At 40.1% G+C, this 22186-nt stretch overlaps 1 protein-coding gene across 3 annotated transcripts in view; it reads right to left on the bottom strand.

The window, feature by feature from the left end:
• The window catches only part of Atrn (attractin), a 123904-nt gene that overhangs the window by 68002 nt on the left and 33716 nt on the right, over positions 1 to 22186 (bottom strand). For all 3 annotated transcript variants that reach the window (XM_006498606.4, NM_009730.3, XM_011239259.1), the window contains exons 4-10: positions 17322 to 17450; positions 16113 to 16318; positions 14605 to 14773; positions 5221 to 5311; positions 4184 to 4427; positions 1764 to 1947; positions 658 to 812 (exon numbers count right to left, since the gene is read on the bottom strand). In XM_006498606.4, coding sequence (XP_006498669.1) covers positions 658 to 812; positions 1764 to 1947; positions 4184 to 4427; positions 5221 to 5311; positions 14605 to 14773; positions 16113 to 16318; positions 17322 to 17450 — 1178 coding nt within the window. The remainder of the gene's footprint in view (positions 1 to 657; positions 813 to 1763; positions 1948 to 4183; positions 4428 to 5220; positions 5312 to 14604; positions 14774 to 16112; positions 16319 to 17321; positions 17451 to 22186) is intronic.

Below are 22186 nucleotides of genomic sequence, written 5' to 3'. Positions count from 1 at the left end.
AAGAATAATTTTTAAAATGAATCTCTAGTCAGGTGTGGTAGTACACATTTTTTTTTTTCATTCGTAGTACACATCTTTAATCTTAGCACTCAGAAGAGGCAGGAGGATTTCTCTAAGTTCAAGGTCACCTTGATCTATATACTGAGCTTCAGCCAATTAGACTACATAGTGAGGCTGTCTCAAAATGCAAAGACAAATAAACAGAAAGAACATCACATGGGTGATATTTACACAACAGAGCAGCTGATGTTTATTTTCCAGGAATAAACAGACACTGCCCTCTTCTGGCCACATGTATATTGACATCAACAGCATGTGTAAAACCAGGTTTCTAGGAAACAGCATATCCCATCAAACTTAACATAACACTGGTGGTTACAACTACCACCACTACTATGTAAGGCACTTATAAGAAAGAAGATACCAATTAACTCAACCTAAAAAAAGAATTAAAGCAATTAAGAAGAGTGATTTCACAAAGAATTTAATGTAGTTTAATCCAAAATAATGCTTTTCAATAGATGTGTAACCCTACTCAAATTAAATGCAAATTCTACCACCTGGACTTCTTTTAAATGGTGCAATTATTTTAACATAGTGATCTTTCCATCAGCAAAGAAAATATTCCTGAAGCTAAAACATCTTTGGAAAGCTTACCAATGTCATAAGCCATGAAGTCTGAGGAGAAGCATTTGGCACCGTGGCTCATGGAAGTGTCATTGTGTGTGTTCCCTCCAAACACCAGCATGGTTCCACTCACTATCACAGCTGTATGCAAGTAACGGAAAAATCGGCTGTCCTTAAGAATGGTCCTTTTGAGTTTATTTAGAAATAATAAATATAAGGTTAGTTTTAAAAGAATACTTATTTGCCAATTTAAATGTAATTACTTTATAACTTTAGATTCAAATGTGCAATACTTGATTTCCCCCTATACGTAAGCCACTTCCTTTAACAATCATGAAAATCTGTTAAAATTTCGGGAAACTATATTAAAAGCCCTAAAATGTTCATTCTCTATGGCTCCATAATTCCACTTAAGAATTCCAGGTAAGAATTGTGAAATACAAATCAAAATTTATGCTCAGTGTTTTATTAGTAAGGCAAAAGCCAGAGACCAGAACTTCCACTGCATAGGCTCCGTGGTTCACAGCCACTAAAGACCTGATCTTCAGCACAGCATAAATTGACAGTCAAAGCATGGTCTCTAATGTATGTTGAGAGAGGGGGTCAGAAAGGAAGAGGGAGGGAGTAGAAGGAGGAGGGAAATACAGAGAGACCAGTGCTTTATAATTGCATCATAACTCAAATTTATTTCCATTTGCTAAAAGTACCATACTCTTACAACCCAAGTTTCAGTTCGAAGTGAGTGAAAACCCTATCAAATAGGCACGAGAGCATCCTGTTTGGTGATGTAAATGGATAAAGATGGTATAGCCTATTCATGTACAAGGTTTGATCCCCAACACCAAAAAGAGAAAAGGAAGGATATGCTTTTTAAGTATGGATAAAATCAGCACAGCTTTTATTGCTGAGAATTCTGAAGAGAGGAAACCTTGCTAGAGTTCAGTGAATCAGGTCTAAAGCACTAAGCACTAACAGACAGCAACAGCACCATTAGTACCTTAACTCTATTACTGTATTGATCTCCTAACTTTGTTACATACAATGCTGAACAAAAGTCAAACCATAGCACAGTATTTTTAATCAATTGCCTCTGCAGATTCTAGACTACCAAGGGAAAGCTCTAGGAAAACACCCACCACATCTGAGTATCCACATCGTATCTGTAGAGGTCATCTGCAAGCCGGTATTTGTTGGCGCTGAAAGCCTTGTAGCCACCATGAACGTACAGAGCCTTGGTCCTGTCATCATAAACACTACTGTGGCCATAACCCCCTTGCACAAGAGCACCCTGAGTATGTAATATACTCCATGTGTTCTTTTCTGGATAAGAGACAATAGTTAAAGTCAATGTTGCAGGCTCCTCTTCTTATGAAATAATAAATTATTTAAACGATTTAAACATTAGTTTAAAGTCTAAACACCTTAGAGCAAAAGACGGAAGTTTAGGATATACTTTCACCTTATTATAAAGAAGACCATCTAGACAAGACTGCATCGGATCAGCACTAACTGGACTCAGTGTGCTAACCTTCACCCTGAAAGGGAGGCCATAAGGCTAGGAAGGAGATGCACTGGGAAAGCCTAGAGGAGCTGGAAGGAATGGCGGTGGATATGAACAAGCTATATTGTATACATGTATGAAATTTTCACAGAACAAGTTTTTAAAGATTCATATTTTGTTTTGTTTTGTTAAGCTAGGGTTTCTCTGTGTACCCTGCCTGGCCTGGAACTTGCTCTGTAGACCAGGCTGGCCTCACACTAATGGAGATACACCTGCCTCTGCCCCTTGAGTGCTGGGACCAAAGGGATGCGCCACCACACTGGCAAGATTCAAATTTTTAAAACAAATTCTAAAGATTAAAGATTCAAAGTTCTCTTAAGCAGACACTTAATTCCCTGTGCTCCTCAGTGAGTCCTTATGATCTTCAGATGCACTTTAATGATCTTTAGATGCATTTTCACAGGAATGTCAAACAAATGTTACAAAATTATAATTCTGACATTCCTATTATACAATAAAAACAATAAAATGTAACACAAGATTATACATTAAGGTAAAATAACAGTGCACTGGCCTAATATTTAAAGGACTAGCCAGAATTATTTTAGAGTGTTTACTGTTTTGCATTTTGCTTATTTTGATATCCAAAGCATTTAATGCTATCTTTGGCTCCTTGCAAGCTGACAAGAAGGGCCAAGGCCCTGCCTTGGCTTGGGAGGGGTCCTGAGGAAGGTGTTTCTGGGGGAGGGCAACTTGTCAACAAAAACAAAAAGTCAAATTGTGGGTCCAAGCTGGAGACAGTTTTCCAGTCTACTTTCTCTCTGACCGGCTTTCTCTACAGACAGCTCTCTCTCTAGACAGCTTTCTCTTGCTATTCTTTGCTGAAGGCAGTTCTCCAGGCAGTTCTCTCTTGCTATTGCAAAAAACATTCTGGATAGCTCGTCTCCTGCAGGTCATAAACCCAGTTACTCCAGGTTTCCTATAAATCAGCATCCTGGGACTCAGGCCCCTTGGGAGACAACAAGCACACATTTCCTTTTAACATTACAAAAGAATTCAGAGATCTACCTGCCTCTGTTAAGCACAAAAACTAGTTGGGTATCCTGTCTGGAAATTACCATTTCTACCACACCAAGGTCTAACTAACCTTGCTCTGTTCCAGGCCCACCCTGAACTCAGGACTTTGTCTGCCTTTGTAAGCACAAACTTAGCTGGGTGGCCTCCTCTAGCAATCAGCACTCCCTAAATCTCTTTAACTGCTTACTCAATATCTTTCTGACAAGTTGGCTCACAGCGAAGCTGCTTTTGTTCCTTTAGATCTGTGAAGCCCCTCATACAATTCATATTGCATCCTTCTATTTTTGTATAGTTGAGGAAGTATATGGTTTTGAACTCATGTTCTTTTCCACAGCCTTAAGAGCTGTCCTGAAGGTCCCACCATTTACTTCCCAGACTCACACTGGCTCTGATTATCATGAAGTCATTCACATTAACAGAAGGACATTACTCAGAAGAGGAGCATGAAATATGTACATTATTATACAAACAGGTTTATGTCCATAGTGTGACATCCATGGAGGCCCGGACCTGCTGCCCCTGTCTCAGGGCTGGAACCATGTCATTCTGTCCCAACCAGGACCATGCTGGACTCCTCAGTTCCCCCTCTTTTGTTACTAATTTGAGGGTGCAAACGTTGACTGTGAGCGCTTGACTTGCTTGATGTAGACTAATAGATGAAATAAATATCCCAAATTTCCCTCAGCTTTCCTTAATGCAATATACAGCTGCCAGCTTGGACCTACAATTGGACTTTTTGGGTTTTTTGACACCCCTTTCCTCAGAACCCCTCCCAAGCCAAGACTAGACCTTGACAAGTAAGAAACAGCTGTTGCACAGGGACTTCAACAACCTCAATCTCACCAGTTATCTACTGATACTATTTCAAGACAAGGTACTGGATCAAGATCATGCTGAATTTTGTTACGGTGTCCTAATAATAAGGGCAGGGGTTCTCAGTATGATATTCAAGATGCCTCCACTGGAAAAAATACATACCCAAGTCATATTCCTGCACAACGCTTATATATCCATAGAGTGGGCAATGACCGAAGATGACCAACATGACCACACGGCCAGATGCCAGTGTAACAATGTGTGCTGAGTGTCCAACCACTGCATACTGATCCTTAGCTTTCGGAGTTAACAATACCCATGATTCATTATGAATATGAAATACTCTCAGCTCATTGGTCACGTTCCCTGTTGAATCAATTTTTCCTCCATACATGTAGATTTTATCCTATAAGAAAGATGTAAACAGGATTTTTAAAACCATTAAGAAATCAACTCTAGGGCTGGAGAGAGAGTTTATGAACACTTGCTGCTCTTGCAGAGGACCCGGGTTTAGTTCCTAGTACCCACATGGCAGCTAACAGCCACCAGTTCTGATGCCATCCTCTTCTGACCTCTGGAGGAACAGTATACACAGGCATACATGCAGGCAAAACACCCACACACATAAAATAAAAATAAATACATCTTTTTAAAAATTATATTGGAAAACAACAATGAGTGGTTCACAATCTCATTGTGATCCCAGCTTAAGAAGTGTGAGTAACATGAGCTCTTCGGTGACTTGCTAGGAATAGCATAGAGAAAGAACCAACCAATACAATCACATTCTTCCCCTCTCTAAATCACCTTCTCTACATGAAACGTGTTACAGAACGAAAATGGTGTGGAAAATACAGTTGCCTCATTCTACAATATACGCTCAAAACAAGGAGATAACAATGGCTACTCAGTCACACGCATGCAGTATGCTAGACTTGATAATGGGCATAGGCTTGCTGACACTATTTAATCTTCATTGTTAACTGTGATCAGAGTATCCAAATGCAAGACACCATGGATTAAAATCGTTCTAACTTCAATTTCCAATTACAACTTGGTGACAACTTGGTGAATTATATACCTCCATGACATCAAAACAAAGCTTATACCAACTAAAACCAAAGCTCGATAGTATTCAATGACATAAAGCAACAGGAAGAGTTGAACTTCTTGCTTGGTGAAGAGTTGAGATAGTTTACCTTATGTAATGCCAAAGAATGACCATATCTTACAACCACACTGTTCACAGAATGGTTTAGTGGAAGCCATTCCCTAGAAGTCAGGTCATACCTGCAAAATAAACAGACCATATTTTCACCCAAATGACAAAACAGAGTATCTTGTATTCTTCTAAGTATGATATAATCCAGTTCAAAGATGTCCCATCCATGTGCACACAGGGGTGCACAGACTCACGGATTTATATTTTATAAATATAATAATAGTTTATAGGGGCTGGAGAGATGGCTTAGTGGTTAAGAGAACTGACTGTTCTTCCAGAGGTCCTGAGTTCAATTCCCAGCAACCACTTGGTGGCTCACAACCATCTGTAATGGGATTTGATGCTCTCTTCTGGTGTGTCTGAAGACAGCTACAGTGTACTCACATACATAAAATAAATAAATAAATCTTTAAAAAAAATAATAGTTTATAGTCCTGCCATGTAGTTCATGATTATTCATGAATAATACTGAATAATCACAATCAATTAAAATATTCTTTTTTCTTTTTTTAAGAAAACCTACTGTGGTAGTTTGAAGGAGAATGGACTGCATAGATTCTTATCTTTGAATACTTGGTCTCCAGTTGGTGGGCTTTGGGGAAGGATTAGAATTTATGGCCCTGCTAAGGAGGTGTCACTGTCACTTGGAGTTAGCTTTGAGGTTTCAAAGACTTTCCCAGTGTATTCTCTCTACCTTCTTCTTTTGGATCAAGATGTGAGCTTTTTGATTTGGTGTTTGATTTTGAGGCAGGATGCCATGTAGCCCAGGCTGATCTTGGACTTGTTATATAGCCAAGGATAACCTTGAACTCCAGATTCTCTTTTCTCTCCCTCCGGAGTGCTGAGATGACAGCATATGCACCATGGCCCACTTCTGAGGTGCTGGAGAGTGAATACAGGGCTTTCTACATGCAGGCAGGCACTCAACCAGCTGAGCTACATTTTGAGACAAGTCTTCCTATCTAAAATACTAATATTCACCGAAATTCCATGAAAATTAGTAAAGCAAGAACACCAATATCTGTATAAAATAGATAAAGCCCTAACATGTGTTTTGATAGAGTACACATAGAAAAGATATTCTAATCTTTAAAACATGGCTCACAAGCAAACGTAGCATCAATACATATATCTATAACCCGTGTGAGATGAGTGGCTGAGAGTGCTCCCCTGAGCACCTTCTGTGAACCACATCCAGAGCTGATAGTAAAGTAAGCCCAAACAACGAGCATGAGCAACAACAAGCACACGTATGCACTCAGGGAATTTAAAATAAGCAAAAGTTCCTGAAAGGAATTTAGAACTATAAAACAAAAAACAAAACAACAACAGGGAGAACCTGTCTGAACCAGATGGTCAGGAAAGATCTTTTCATGAGACAATTAGATTGAACTGTAAAGAGGAGGAGAAACCAGTCCTTACATATAGTAACAGGACATCTAGACGGAGGACACCAGTGCAAAAGCACTTGGAGGCGGGGTGCGCACGTGCTTCACGGGCAAGGGCAGAAGACTGTTACTGCAGTACAGAGGACAAACAGTGGTTGAATGGTCATACAGGACCATTATATCTAATGGGATGGTATTAATGGGGGATTTTCTATGTGTGTGATTGTACTTGTTTCTGTTTCTTGCTAAGCAGCACAGGCTGGCGCTATTTTCTGATTCACTCTCCTCCTTACTGAGTTGTCAGAGTCCTGGGAGTACAAGCATGCACAACCAAGCCTGGCTAGCCATGGCTTTTAAGAATATAGTAAATGATGGGATCTGTAATTTTTAAATATTTTCCCATTCACCTTTACAAATAAATTAAAAGCAATAGAAACATAAATCTGACAGAACTCTACTGCAAGAGGCTAAGTAGAAACCAATAGCAGGCTAAACATAAAAATAAGTAAATATAACATGTATTTGTTGAAAGAGTAGGTAAAAATTGACGTGAAGTTATGATAAAGGCTGTGAAGGAAGTTTCAAAATGATTCCTAGGTTTCTTGCTTCAAGAGAGAAACACATGAGCTAAAGAGACGGCTCCCAGGTAAGACCTTGCTGACCTTCCAGAGAACCCGGATTTAGCTCCCAGTACGCACATGACAGGCTCACAGTTAACTGGAACTCCAGTTTCAGGGATTCAATGCCCTCTTCTGGAATTGCTTGCATGTGGGGTGTGTGTGTGTGTGTGTGTGTGTGTGTGTGTGTGTGTATGCATGCAGGCAAGACATTCATAAAAATAAACAAGTAAGTCTAAAAAAAAGAAGAAGAAAAGAAAAGGGGAGTGGGGAGCTGAGGACATGGCTAAGTTAGTAAAGCGCTTGTCACATAATTTGGATCATGCTTGTAATCCCAACACTGTGGAGGCAGAGACAGGAAGCTCCCTACAGTTTACTGGATGAATCACTGAGCACTGGGCTTAGTCTCAAAACCCTGTCTCAAAACAAAGAGAATAGAGATCAATTATGAAGACACTCAACACTGACTTCTGGCTTCCACATGTGAACATTCACACATGCAAACAGAAGGAAAAACAATGATGAGACACAAGTAAAATCACATGACGGCGTGTGTCACACAGAAGGGGAAGTCATTTTCACAGTTTACTTCACCTTTTCGTGGACACAGCACTAGCAGTGGTTATTAGTTAGGCTATTAGTAAAGTAGTTATAATTATTTGCACATTTGTTTCTTTTGCAGACAGGATCTTTGTATGCACCTATTCTGGCCTCAAAAATCACAATCTTCCTGCCTCTGTAATCCAAGTTCTGATACTGATGCCACCACACACACCACCACAGCCAGCTCTAGATGTAGGGCAGATTTTAAAGATAGGACCAATGAGAACTGATGAAATATCACAACAGTCAGATATCTGAGTAGTATCCATGACACCCCCCACCTCCCTGCTTCCTGGGGTTCACACCCAAGTATAATACTGTGGGCCTTGAGTATAAGCAGAATCAATGACTTCTAACAAGCAGGAAGCAAAGATGATAGGGTGTCATTTCTGTGATCCACACTGACAGCAAGACTCAATCAAGGCTCATCTTGTGGCTTCATGACATAAACACATACATGGGTGAGCACCACTAACAAATTAAGCATAGATAGATGAGGAGCTAAAAAGACAGCCTGTGTGAACTGAAGGCAGCATCCAACATTTCTGCATTTTCAAAAGGCTGTTAAAGGAAGGATGGTACAAAGGGAATGTGACAGTGAACCTGATGACAGCAAACCAAAGAAGAAAAGAGATGCACTGACAATCTCTGAACGTTGTCCAGGTCCTGCTCCTCAGCCACAGACAGCAGTGGAGAGCTGACGATTTTCTCATGAAGTGGGAAGACTCCAGAGAGGCTGATTTAGTGCTGACGGAATGAAGTGCCTTTAAGTTCTAATTCTTTTTTTTAAACCTTATTTTTTTTGTTGAGTTTTGCCTGCATATGTGTCTGTGTACCGTATGAATACAGTGGCCATAGAAGCCAAGAAGAGTGTCAGATCCCCTGGGACCAGAGTTACAAATGGTTGTGAGCCAACATTTGGGCACTGAGAATTGAATCCATGTCGTATGGAAGAACAGCCCATGCCGTAACTGCTGAGTCATGTCTCAGTCCCTGTAACTGCTTTTCATGAAGAGAGACTGATGAAGATGAAGCTCGTATCAGTTTGCAATTCTAATGTGTATTTATGTGGCTATACAAAATCTAGATCTTGGTTTCAAAACTACTAGCATGAAAAATAACTACGATTTAAATAAAATCAAATTTATTGTGTTTCAAAACTACTAGCATGAAAAATAACTACGATTTAAATAAAATCAAATTTATTGTGTTGGTTTGCAAGGTACTGACAGATGTTGGGGTTGCCTCATTTGTTTTGTATCCATTGGTTATTTCAAACACATGCTTTTTCTAGTTGCTTCCTTTAACAACAGAATATTTGATACCATGATTTATGTCCTATTCACTAGTAAACTGCTTTTTCTAAATGTTAGGTGATCTTTTTCAGTTCAACCAGAATTAATTTTTTGAAGATTTATTTTTATTACTTTTAGCTATATATATGGATGTTTGTGGAGCATATGTGTGCTGGTGCTTGCATGGGCCATAGGCATTGATTGGTTCTTCCTGGAGCTGGAGATATGGGTAGCTGTGAGCTGCCTGATGTGTGTACTAGGATCTGAACTTGGGTCCTCTGGAAGAACAACAAGCACTCTTAACTGCTGAGCCATCTCTCTAGCCCCTAAGAACTTATATTTAACCGGGATACAGAAGAACTATTATGGATCCTTTGTGTGTGTGTGTGTGTGTGTGTGTGTGTGTGTGTGTGTGACAGAGAGAGAGAGAGAGAAAGAGAGAGAGAAAGAAAGAGAGAAAGAAAGAGAGAGAGATACTTATGTAACTAGTGTTGGTTTTGTTTGATATTTTTAATAAACCAAGGGGCTGGCAGGATTTCTCAGTGGTTAGAAGCACCTTTTGATTTCCCAGTGTACCCAGCTTTCTTTCCTAGCACTCACAACTCCCTGTAACTCCAGCTCCAGAGCCCTTCTTCAGGTGTCCTTGAGCACCACATACATGAGGTATACATTCACATAAATACACACACACACACATACATAAAGGAAATCTTAAAGTACAAATATCAACTAAAACAAAAACCGTAGGTGATAGCACACATTCTTCAGACACATCATTATGAATCATTTCAGGTTCAGCAGAAATTCTCTTGAAGCTACAATCTTTCCAATCAAACAGATGATTCTGTGGGACAGTTTAGGTTAAATGATTTAAAAGCAGCCACATCAAATTTATATACATCATGCAAATATAGTAGTTTATTTACAAAATTTTGTAAATACCACCTCCCCATTCAGACAAGGAAGCCAGACAAACTCTAGCTTGCTTTAATTAGCCAAGCAGTCAGCCATTCCATCAGAGTTGCAATCTGTGTACTAAAAGGTTGTGACCCAGGGAATATCTAAGATAGTGATGGAAATGCCATCACAGGAGTCGAAGTGACGGCAGCTTTAGACTGCTGAACAGAATTTGGTAAAGCAGACATTGGCCTGCGAGCTTTTTCTTTATCCTGCCTCACAGCTTGCTATTTAAGGCTTAATCTTGTCCAAAATTGGGTTACATCAGGAAACAGGAAAATAACTTCAGTATCATGTTATCCAACTGTGTATTGTTTACTTTATGGTAAATAATGGTGGGGTGGGGAGGGGAGGAGCCAGGTATCTTAGTTACTGTGCTATTGCTGTGAAGAGACACCATGACCAAGGCAACTTATGAAAGAAAGCATTTCATTGGGAACTTGGTTACAGTTTCAGAGAGTTAGTCCCTGACCGTCATGGCTGGAGCCTGGCAGCAGGCAGGCATGGCACTGGAGCAGCAGCTGAGAGCTCACATCTAACCCACATGCAGCAGACAGAGAGAATGTGTGGGCCTAGTGTGGGCTTTTGTGCAGGGATGACATGACATAGACAGACACCAAGATTCAAATCTATAAGCCTATGGAGTCCGCTCTCACTCATTCTACAACAGGCATGATGACATATACCTACAATCTCAGCACGTACTAGGCCTAGTACTTCAAGAGTTTTTTGAAGTTTGTTTGTTTGTCTGTTTGTCTGTTTGTTTGAGACAGGCCTCCTGTACCCCTGCTTAACCTCAAACTCCCTATGTAACTGAGAATGATCCTCAAGTTCTCATCATCCTGCCTCTGCCTCCATGGTGCTGAAGTTATAAGTGTGCATGACCACACCCAGTTTTATGTAGTGCTAAGGATGAAGTCTGGTGCTTCGCGAATGCTGAGCATGCCTTCTACCAACTGAACGACAGCCTCAGCAGTGGGCTGGTGCTGCAGTCTGGAGTATGTTGAGGTGTCTGAGATACAATGTCTATGATTAACTGTGTCAGCATTGAAAATGAATTTAAAATTTTTTTAGGGGAGAAGGCTAACTCTGAGCAGGGTGTCATGGCATTCACCATTAACCCCAACCCCCAATCAGAGAGATTTGCCTCCTCTCCCTCTCAAGTGCTTAAATTAAAACCTTTTGCTACCAGGCCCTGGCCTTCTTTTAATGTAAGATTTACTGTTCTCCCTATTGTTCTGACTGTGGAATTTCTAATGGTCTGTCTGGAGGCTCGCTGGCTCTTTCTTGCCTCTGTCCTGCCAATGCTAATCCACCCACTGGGATTTCTGTTTCCATTGCTGCATTTTTCAATTTTACAACTCCATCTGATATTCTCTTTTTAGATTTATTTATTTTTATCTTATGTGTCTGAGTGTTTTGCTTGCCTTCCTATCTGTGTACCATGCGCATGCAGTGCCAGCAGAGGCCACAAGAGGGCATCTACATCCTCTAGAACAGAAGTCCCAGCTGGCTGTGAGCAGGAGAAAATGCTCTTAGCCTCTCAGCCATCTTCCAGGCCCTCCACTTAAGATTCTTTCTAATAATTATTATTACATTTATTTATTTGGGCAAGGCCATGTATTTGCCAAGGCACAAAGATAATCAGAAGGCAACTGCCAGGAACTGGTTCCTTCTTCCACCCAAGTGGGTCACCAGGCCCAGCTGGACAAGTGCCTTAACCTGGCCTCTGGTATCCTGTTATGTCTTGTATTTGTTTTGGTGAGACTTTCTATTCTTTCATTTGTTTTATATGTGTGTAGCTGCTCATTGTAGTGTTTTAGGTAGGCCACCTTAAAATTCCATTTTTAATGCTGACACAGTTAATCACAGACATTGTATCTCACACACCTCGACATACTCCAGACTGCAGCACCAGCCCACTGCTGAGGCTGTCGTTCAGTTGGTAGAAGGCATGCTCAGCGTATGGGAAGCACCAGACTTCATCCTTAGCACTACATTCCTTGTCAGATAATTCTAATGTGTGTCACCCTAATGTCAATGTCTCTTTGATTTCTCATTCAAAACGAGATCATATTAGCTCTTGGCTGGGCAGATTTTGTATATCATGCTGTGAGACTCTAGATCCTCTTTGATTTTATGCCTTCTTAGACCCCTCCCATAGGATGGAGAAGGTCAACTTATTACTGCCATTACTGTTGCTGACAGCAGAGGTCAATGTCCTCACATGGCCTCTACTGGCACTGTCTGGGCAGAAGCTGTATTTCCAACTGGTGAACCTGAAAGCCCTATGACTACTTGGTGTCTCTGGTGCTAACCCTAGTCGTTGGGGCATCTTACTGTATCCTGGTAAGGAAGGACATCCAGGCTCCCCACTTAGCTTTACTGGCACAGATCAGGCCAGGGCTAGATTTCTGTGGCATCTGGCTGGCATAGAGACATTACTATTGAAAGTTTTGTCTTTCTAAATCCTTGGACTAAAGAGAGCACAAGATTTTCTGGAAGATCTTGCTTTAAATTTTTTTTTTATTCTTTTGAGATGCTACATATAATTAGAGGCCCTGCACATGGAGGCGAGAACCCCACCTCTGGGCTACATCCTACGTCTTTTCCTTAGGGTATTTTTTTTTCTTTCTTGTACCTATCAGTATTACTAAGTTGCAAATGTGCTCAGCAGTAAATTTAACATACATAGGCAAAAAGAAAAGTCTCAGGACACCCTGCCTCACACTGTTTACTGTGCTCAGGAGTACTGAGCCATACTGTTTTCTTGCTGCTGCTTTTTTTCTCTTGGTTGTTTACACACAGTGTTCAAGGTGTGTTAATCATAGTTAGTATTTCAATTTTTTCTTAGGTCAGCAAGAAAGCTCACAGAGGAAGAGTGCTTTGCTGCCAGCCTGATGACCTGGGTAACCCAAGTGATCTCACCTACAGGGTGGGAGCACAGCACAGCATTCCAAGTCTTTTTCTGACCACACAGGCACTATGGCACACAAACACACAGGATACATAAATGTTAAAAAAAAAAAAAGACTTTTATATTTTTCTCCATATAATTTAAAAGATTCCTCTTTCAACATTCCTTTTGCAAAGCAGTATCATTGTGTTTGTATATGTGTGTCCTTCCACATTTTGTCTTCAATTCTAAATTTTTAGAATTGTTAGCCTGGTCCTCTCATTTCTACTACTTTCTCTAGTAAACTGTCCTTTCATATTACACATCGCTCTCCTGTCACCTGTTTTAGAGCTGTCATCCATTTTATAAGGTTACTTCACTGTTCTACACTACTTTGTGTCTTTTAATTACTATGCCTGGGGTGATTCAAAAACTGTCTGTGATGGGTTGGTTGAGGATGGCTCCAATAGGTTCAACACTTGGTCCTGATTGGTGGAACTGTTTTGGGAAGGATTAGGAGGTGTGACCTTGTGGGGGAGTGTGTCACTGGGAGTGAGTGACCTTTGAGGTTTCAAAAGCCCATGCTAGGCCCAGTGTCTGTCTGCCTGTCTGTCTGTCTCCTCCCTTTGCTCTTTCTTCCCTCCCACTTGCTTGCAGATCAGATTCGAGCTCTTAGCTACTGCTCCCGTGCTGTGCCTTGCTGCTACCATGCTTCTTGCCATGATGTTCATAGACTTACTCTCTGAAACTGTAAATAAGCCCCCTAATAAAATGCTTTCTTTTAAAACTGCCTTGATCATGGTGTCTCTTCAAAGAAATAGAACATTAACAAAAACACTATACCAAACTGCCTAATAGTCCTACTAATTTTATGATGAGTGCTAGTGCTTTATAATCACTAGAAGAAAAAATTTCCAGGCCATAAAATTAACATGGTTTTAAGTATGTATAAATCTTGTCTTGAAATCTGTTTTCTATAACTAACTCTAATATGATAATGTATATTCTACCTTCAAAAAAGCACAAATAAGACTTCAAACCCTGGGAATTGTTAGACAAAGGCCATTTAATACTAATAAGCTATAAACTGAAACCATCTGATATATGAAAACTATTAATAAAATCAAGATAAAATAACCCCTATTTATATAACTTACTATATACCTAAAGCAAAATATCAAAGAAAGTACCTTAAAAAGATAAATTATTCTTATTTTGACAATGAATTCTTTGGGGCGTTAAATTGTAGAATATCAACACATATCAAGAAAGTTTAGAAGAAAACTACCAAAGTTTAAACAGACTTTCCTCGGTAATTACTGGTGATTTCTTGGCTTTTTTTTTTTACACTGCAGTTTTTCAGGGTGGAAACTTAAGCTTTGTACAGAAGCACTTACCACCACTCTCAGAGCTGGAAATGGCTCAAAGGGCAAAGCATTACAAGCCTGGCAACCTGAACCAAATACCCAAAACACTTGCAAAGGTGAAAGGAGAAAACTAACTCCAGGAAGTTGTCCTTCGAGCTCCTCTTGCACACCACTGTATACACCCCCTTATATACACTCAGTTACCATAAATAAAATGTTTCATTATAAAGACACTTACGCTAAAACCATGCTGTAATCTGAATGGTTGAACATATATCCGCCAACAACCCACATTATATTTCCATTGACCACAGCTTTATGAGAGGCTCTGGGAAGCTTTAAATCAGAATATTCTTCTCGAGTCCAAAAAGACTGGTTAGCTGGCACAGGAATTGAGCATCCAGGACCTAATAAAAAAAAAAAAAACAACAACAACAACAAATAGCTTCACAAAATGCAGCCTGAAAGTTTATAGTATTCCAAGTTCCAATCTAAGTGCAAAGAATATTTAAAGACTTGTGGGGCTAGAGAGATGGCTCAGTGGTTAAGAAAACTGACTGCTCTTCTTGGAGGTCCTGAGTTCAAATCCCAGCAACTACATGGTGGCTCACAACCATATGTAATGGGGATCTGATGCCCTCTTCTGGTGTGTCTGAAGACAGCAACAATGTACTCACATGAAATAAATAAATTAATTTTTTAAAAAACAGACCAAAAAAAAAAAAAAAAAAAGACTTGTGTTTCCTTTAGCACTTAAGCGCAAACATCTTTAACTTGTGGGGTTTTAAAGGTTTTTACATGTACAGGTATTTTGTTTACATGTATGCCTATATACCACTTGCTTGCTTGGTACCCAATGATGTCAGGAAAAGGCATTGAATCCCCTGGAACTAGAGTTACAGATCTTATGAGCTACTTTGTGGATGCTAGGATCAAACCTGAGTCCTCTGGAAGAGCAACCAGTACTCTTAACCAAGAAGCCATCTGCTTAGCACCTAACATGAGTTTTTAACTTACTCAAGATACAGACCAAAACCAATCACTCCCTTATAAAATTTAATACTACACACTTTCTGATAATTTGGCAATTTCTGATAATCAGGTTAAACTTTTTTAGAGGTAAAAATCTTGCTGAAGCAACATTTAGTAGAAAGGGTAGACCAAGGGGTTATTATATTAACTCATGTGGAAAAGGCATTAGGGTTGAAATATAATGACAGATCAAAATCGATCTTCTGGCAAGTCCAGGCGCTGAATAGATGAAAGAGACAAAGGGAGAATTGGACAAACTAAAAACATTTACATGAACACTTACTTTCTGAGGACCTAAGCATAGAAGGAAAATCACTAAACCAACGATGACTGCTTCCTCAATACCCCAGGGAATTCCCTACAGTACCTTAGTACCCGGTTGTGTTGGGTAATGGCACTAGATGACAGCACTGAGACTCTAAGGAACGCTTGTCCTCCTCTCAGCTTGAGTCTCTGCTTCTCTATCACCAGACCATGTTCCCTAATTCCCACGAATGAGTTGCAAAGGATTTGTCAAACCTTTCCACAATTCTAAGCACATAGATAACAACCACATATATGTAAATTCAAAGAATCTGAATAAATGGAGATGAATGCTTAAATGCCACCTGATACATGATTAACATAAGGCGTATGGCTGCTAAAATAAACTCCCTACAGTTCACTAACTCAGAACTTTCTGTGAGGGAAAGGACTTTGAAGGGCAGCTCCTACCCTGCCAGTGAGGAAAGCAGGAGCACCCTCTGGTATCGCTTGCATTACAGATGCCTCGGTGAGGAAAGCCACAGTTGTCTGTACAGTGAGGAATGTCACACGACTCCCCTTTCCAGTTTTCAGAACATTCACACTCAACAGCGCTGCTGCTGTTACTGCTCTTACACTCTCCTCGGCCTGAGCAATTATTCGGACACATGTCAAAACTACAAAGACAGGAGAAAACGAAGTCAACAATTTCAACTAAGCAACATTGCAACTAATGCAGACCTTCCTCCTTCAGTTTAAGTTCAGTTCATTTGCAAGTGTGACTGCAGGACTTACCAGTTAGCCCAAGTGTGCTCACAGAGCTCTGTGTAGCTAGAGCCCCAGGCTCAAGTAATGAAATCAAATCAACCTTGCTGCATTCACATATGAAGAAGGAAGAATAAATAACTCACAAAGTTAGAGAAATTACAAAACAATAGACATTTGTGCAAAATCACTTAGACTTAGCTCAAGACTGGCAACCAGGATCCTACTCTTTCTGGTAGCTCATTAGTAAAGAGTTCTACAAAAGCAGCAAGGTCATGCTAGGAAGTGGAGGAAGGAGAGGAAGCCAATGAGCTGCCAACATTCACGGTATACATTTCTCTGTAAAGATTCTGAGAATTAACAGAATTTAAGATTATTTTCCAGTGATGTAGTTAAAGGTCTTTAGTAACTTTTATCAGCTTAGAAGGAGAAGAGCAGTTAACTTCATGTATGAGTTTAAGTGTCTCATGACTTAAGATAACAGTTTTGCTACAATTTGAAATGCCATACTTCAGACTTTTTAAAGGGGTGCATTAGTGGACTATTACAATAGCTTAAAAATATAGATTTCTCCTACTGATGATTATTACTGAGACACTACTAGTCTTTATTAAATTCACTTAGCAAAACTCCTGACATTTTCTTCCAGCAGCGGAAGAATGTCTCTCTCTTCTAGGAGATCCTCAGTGACAAGATCTAGAAAGACCAAGAACTGTGGTCCCAACCAGTGGGGCTGATATTTGTTTAACCTTTTAGCTCCTGTTTCTTCAATTATGAAAAAAAAAAAAAAGAAGAAGAAGAAAATCCATGTTAAAATTTAGCAAGGAGCCTGACTAGCTAGAAGCCTCCCTCCAATATATTAGTGTTATTAAGTCATTTGAGTAGTATCACAAATATTAAATCTAAATATCTTACTTGTAAGTGATATTAAATCCAGTCAGATTATAAGCAGCATCACTGAAAAAATGCAGCAGTGCATAACCTGAAGTGACAGTGACCTCAGGAGCCGTCTCATTGCCATCTCTTTCAGGAACAATGAGGCCACTGAAATGTAAACACAGACCAGATTACAGCAACTTCAACAGAAACTGTCTATATGTTACTATTTGATCCTGCTGCTCCTGTTCCAACACACACTGTAAATGTGACTCTAGCTGGCCTCAAATTCACAGACCCACCTGCTTCCACCTCCTGGGTTATAGGCATGCGCTACTATGCCCAACATCTAAAAGGATTTGAAATCTATGACTTTGATTGAATTTTTGGTTTTTTGTTTTTGCTATAAACTTTTTATTATAATACTCTCAAGTCTCTACAATAACATTATTAACAAACTTTATGAATTGACAACTGTCAAATATATACTGTTGAAAGAAAATACTTTACATATTTTTGTAATATGTATCATATAATCTTTTTAATGTATTTTATAGATGTCTTATATAAGTAAAAATAGAAAAGTTTACTGATTTATAATCCTTATACTATTAGCTTTCAGACGTATTTTTGTTGTTAAACTGGTAACACATTTTATGTTTATAATTCACAATAAGCACTGCCACTGAAGGTGCCAAAGGCTCCCTAGAATCTCAGTAAGAACCTAGTGGGTAATATTTGAAGTTTTGGATGCCAGTAAATTCATGTGTAAAGATTTATTGAGTAAGTGACTACCAGCGGGACAGTGGTGGTGCACGCCTTTAGTCCCAGCACTTGGGAGGCAGAGGCAGGCGAATTTCTGAGTTCGAGGCCAGCCTGGTCTACAGAGTGAGTTCCCAGGATAACCAGGGCTACACAGAGAAACCCTGTCACCCTGTCTCAAAAAAAAAAAAAAAAAAAAAAAAGAATATACCATTTTTAAGGCATTTGATCCACAAAATCATACCACCTTGTTTTACAAAAGATATATATTAACTTGAAGGCTGGAAATGGTGGCACATGTCTTTAGTCCCAGTATTGGGAAGACAGACCCAGATGGATCTCTGAGTTCAAGACCAGCATGGTCTACATAGTGAATTCCATGTAAGTTTGTCCGTGTGTGTAACTTGAAACCTCATTATAGAATGGAAGTGTCTACCCCACCCCACTTACCAACAGTAAGGAATATTATGTTGGTCCCGCTCATTTAATACATGGTGTACTCCCAAGGTAAATCATTTTCATGTTTAGTCGCTCCTATTATTTTTTCCATTATCAATTCACTACAACTACTACCACCAATCACATTTAGCCACTAGAAAAGCCATGTGATTTGCTCCACACATACAACTTCACTCAATAAATAAACATCTTATCAGTACTACTCTCTCTTTCACTCACTCAATCCCTAGTCCCCTAAGTTTTTGGACGATTACACCAGGTAAATTCCTACTTCAGGGTTATGACCATCTTAAAAACTACGACCTAGCAATTCTCTTTGTATAAGAAATACTTCCCCGTATATACACAGAAAAACAAAGAACACTACTACAGCACTATTCAGATGACAACTGACTAAAAGTCACCTAATTGCTTATTTATGGGAGTTGATTAAATTAGTCATTACAAATCTGTAGGTCTGCAAGACTAACCAAGAGCTTCGTGAGGACAATAGGTAGGGCTACACAGAGAAACCCTGTCACCCTGTCTCGAAAAAAAAAAAAAAAAAGGGAGGCACAGAGAAAAAACAACAGGCCCGGGGTACCTGTACATCTATGTAAGCGTAGGTACATGCACATAAAAGTGACTACAAGAGAACATAAACAGAGAGCGCCGATGAGAAGAGGATGGGATTTTTCATTTAATTTGCGTGTATGAGAGCACCTATATGTGCATGTTATCCGCACCAAAGTGTGTAGGGTACATTATGTGAGTGTGCCTGCAGACGTCACTGTCAGGTGTCTTCAATCACTCCCCTCCTTTTTCTTCTGGAGATAAGAGTTTCATGAAGTAGTACTGGCTGGACTAGAACTCACTATGCAAACCAGGCTGGCCTTGAATTCTCAGAGAGCCTCTTGAGTGCTGGAATTATATGCATGTGCCGCAACACAGCCCACCTCATTTTGGGGGGTAGGATCTTTCACTGAACCTGAGCTCACTGATTGGTTAGACCGGACTGGCCAGTAAGTTCCAGGACCTCTCTTGTCTCCGCCTCTTCAGCACTGTGATCACAGGCTCACAACCACACCTGGACTTTTACTTGAGTCCTGGAGATCTAAACTCAGCTCTCCATGCCTGTGCAGAAGGAATTAAACTGAGCCAGCTGTCTCAGTATCAAGAGAGAACATAGGAACTGTAAGATTCTGACAGTACTCTAGGGCTTACAGAACACCGACACATTTTCTACTATGTATTCAGTTAATAAAAGAATAAATACAAACAAAAAAACATGAGAAACATATAAAGGCAGAGACAGACAGACACACACACACACACACACACACACACACGCACACACACACACACACACACACACGCACTTAGACGGGTGTGGGGGAAGAAAGAGCAAGGCCACCTAGAAACAGGTACGTTCCATGCAAATGATCACAGGAAAGGATTGGGGATTTTTAACCACTTGTGGGAAATGCTGTACTCTCCTAGTCTAGCACAGATTTGAGGAAAAAGTAGACCAGAGAGTCTGTCCTTCCACATATCCTGGAAAGTCACTGACATGTCCAAGTTTTGATTTCTTCATAGGGACAATGAGAGAAACCCAGACTATCTCACAGCAGCACAGCAAGGACCAACCAGCAGAGCAGGAGAAGTGCTTACAGCAGTGTGCTGCTAGAAGGTGCAACAGTCTTCTTACAGAGGGCATTTAAATATGCAGGATGGATAAGTTTGCCAACTACAACTACAGAGGCTGGACAAGGTAGGACAGCTTCTTCACTGTCAAAGACGTTTGGGCAGTTGCTTCTATTTACCTTAAAATCAAACTGTGACAGCTGTGGCATATATAGATTTCTCCCAGAATGAAAACACATTAACTCACTTATGTCAATAATATGGAGTAAACACAAACATAGTCTATCTAGCTCAGCATGCAAGACATGTGAGGAAGAGGAGCTACTGTGAGTCCCTATCCCTGTCCCTAAGGAAACCAATATATGTAAATGTAGTCTAAGCTGCAGGCAGTTCTTCAACTGCCTACCCCAGGCTGCTCACCACTTCACATTCTAAGCACAGACTAGAAAGTATGATCAACCTCTGAACACTGTGCTATAATGTTACCATCAATCTCACACACAAATTTCATAACATTTTAAGTAAGTCTATGATGATTCTATGTTGTGTCCCAGTTATATAAGATCCATAGGTCACAGGGTAGACATTCAAGGACACCAACATTTGGAATTTTGGGTTTTTTTGGTGTACTGTATATACTTGCTAGTGCAGGTACCCATGCTCATGTGTGTAGAAGTTGGGCGTCTTTCTTCTATCACTGTCTACTTTATATTTTCTTTATTGTTTCATTTGATATGTATAGGTGTTTTGCCTGCATATATGTGTATGTTTGTTGCCAGAAGAGGGTATTGAATTCCCTGGGACTAGAGTTACAGGTGGTTGTGAGGCACCATTATGGGTACTGGGACTCAATCCTGGGTTCTCTGGAAGGGCAGCCAGTACTTTTAATCACTGAGCCATCTCTTTAGCTTCCTTCGTTCATTCGTTCATTCATTCCTTCATTCCTTCATTCCTTCATTCAGAGGATTGAGATACCTTCCTCAGTTAGGCTGGCTAGCCAATGGACTCTGGGAATCTATCTGTTCAGCTATTCTCTCCTTCCCCATCCAAGTGCTGGGGATACAGGCAGGTCCTACTGGGTTCATTTTGAAAAATTACAGAACTATGTATTTTCTTCATAAATCTGAAACTCAGCATAACTGTCTCAGGCTAACATGGAATCCCTAAATATATATGAGGCACAACCTGACTTTACCAACTGTACTATGTAAATTTGCTAGTATATTAGTCAACACTTAATGGAAAAACATCTGATAAAAACAACTTACAGGCCAATAGGCAAGGAGACACTTGGGGAGGTGGATTCAAGGCAGTCACTGGATTCTTGAATTTAAGTCCAGCCTAGGCTACATGAGATTCTGCTTCAAAAAATAAACAATTAAATTTATGGGGGAAAGAAGGATGTATTTTGGTTTCAGAAATTCCATCCTATCATCCAAGGGAGATATTGTATAACAGCGAAGTTCCTCAGCTCACAGCAGTCAGTAGCATATAGACAATCCTGGCTCCAAGCCTATGAAAACACAGCCTGTACTAAAGGTGTGTTCCTGTGTTTTGAGTGAGATGTGCCCCCTAAGTCTTGTGTATTTGAATACTTGGCACTCACTTGGTGGCGATTTGGGAGGAATTAGGAGGTGTGGCCTTGGTGGAAAAGGAGCATCACTAGGGTCAAGGTTTCAAAATCCTCCTGCCATCATCCCCAATATGTCCTCTCTGCCTCCTGCTTGCAGTTCAAGCTATGAGCTCTTAGTTACTACTTCCACCACCTACCCCTGCTATCTCTGCTCCATCATCATGGACTCCTATTCTGGTGGAACTGTTAGTCCAAAAAAGTCCTTTCTTCTACAACTTGATTTGATGCCAGATCTAGCCCCCCAGCCTAGCTAGCAATATACCAAGGTATACCATCTTGAACTCTAGGTGTCTCTCAATCCAATCAAGCTACATAAGATTAACCATCATACCTAGTCATCCCCAAATCAGTGTATCTCTCTCCTCCCAAGACTATAAGCTCCTCAAGGGTCAAAATATGTAGAAAGGAAGAAAGATTCTCAAAGGTC

Source organism: Mus musculus, chromosome 2 (genome assembly GCF_000001635.26).
Source record: "Mus musculus strain C57BL/6J chromosome 2, GRCm38.p6 C57BL/6J".
NCBI classification, from domain to species: domain Eukaryota; kingdom Metazoa; phylum Chordata; class Mammalia; order Rodentia; family Muridae; genus Mus; species Mus musculus.
The sequence above is the reverse complement of the archived record's forward strand: the minus strand, read 5'-3'. Positions and strand labels throughout refer to the sequence as shown.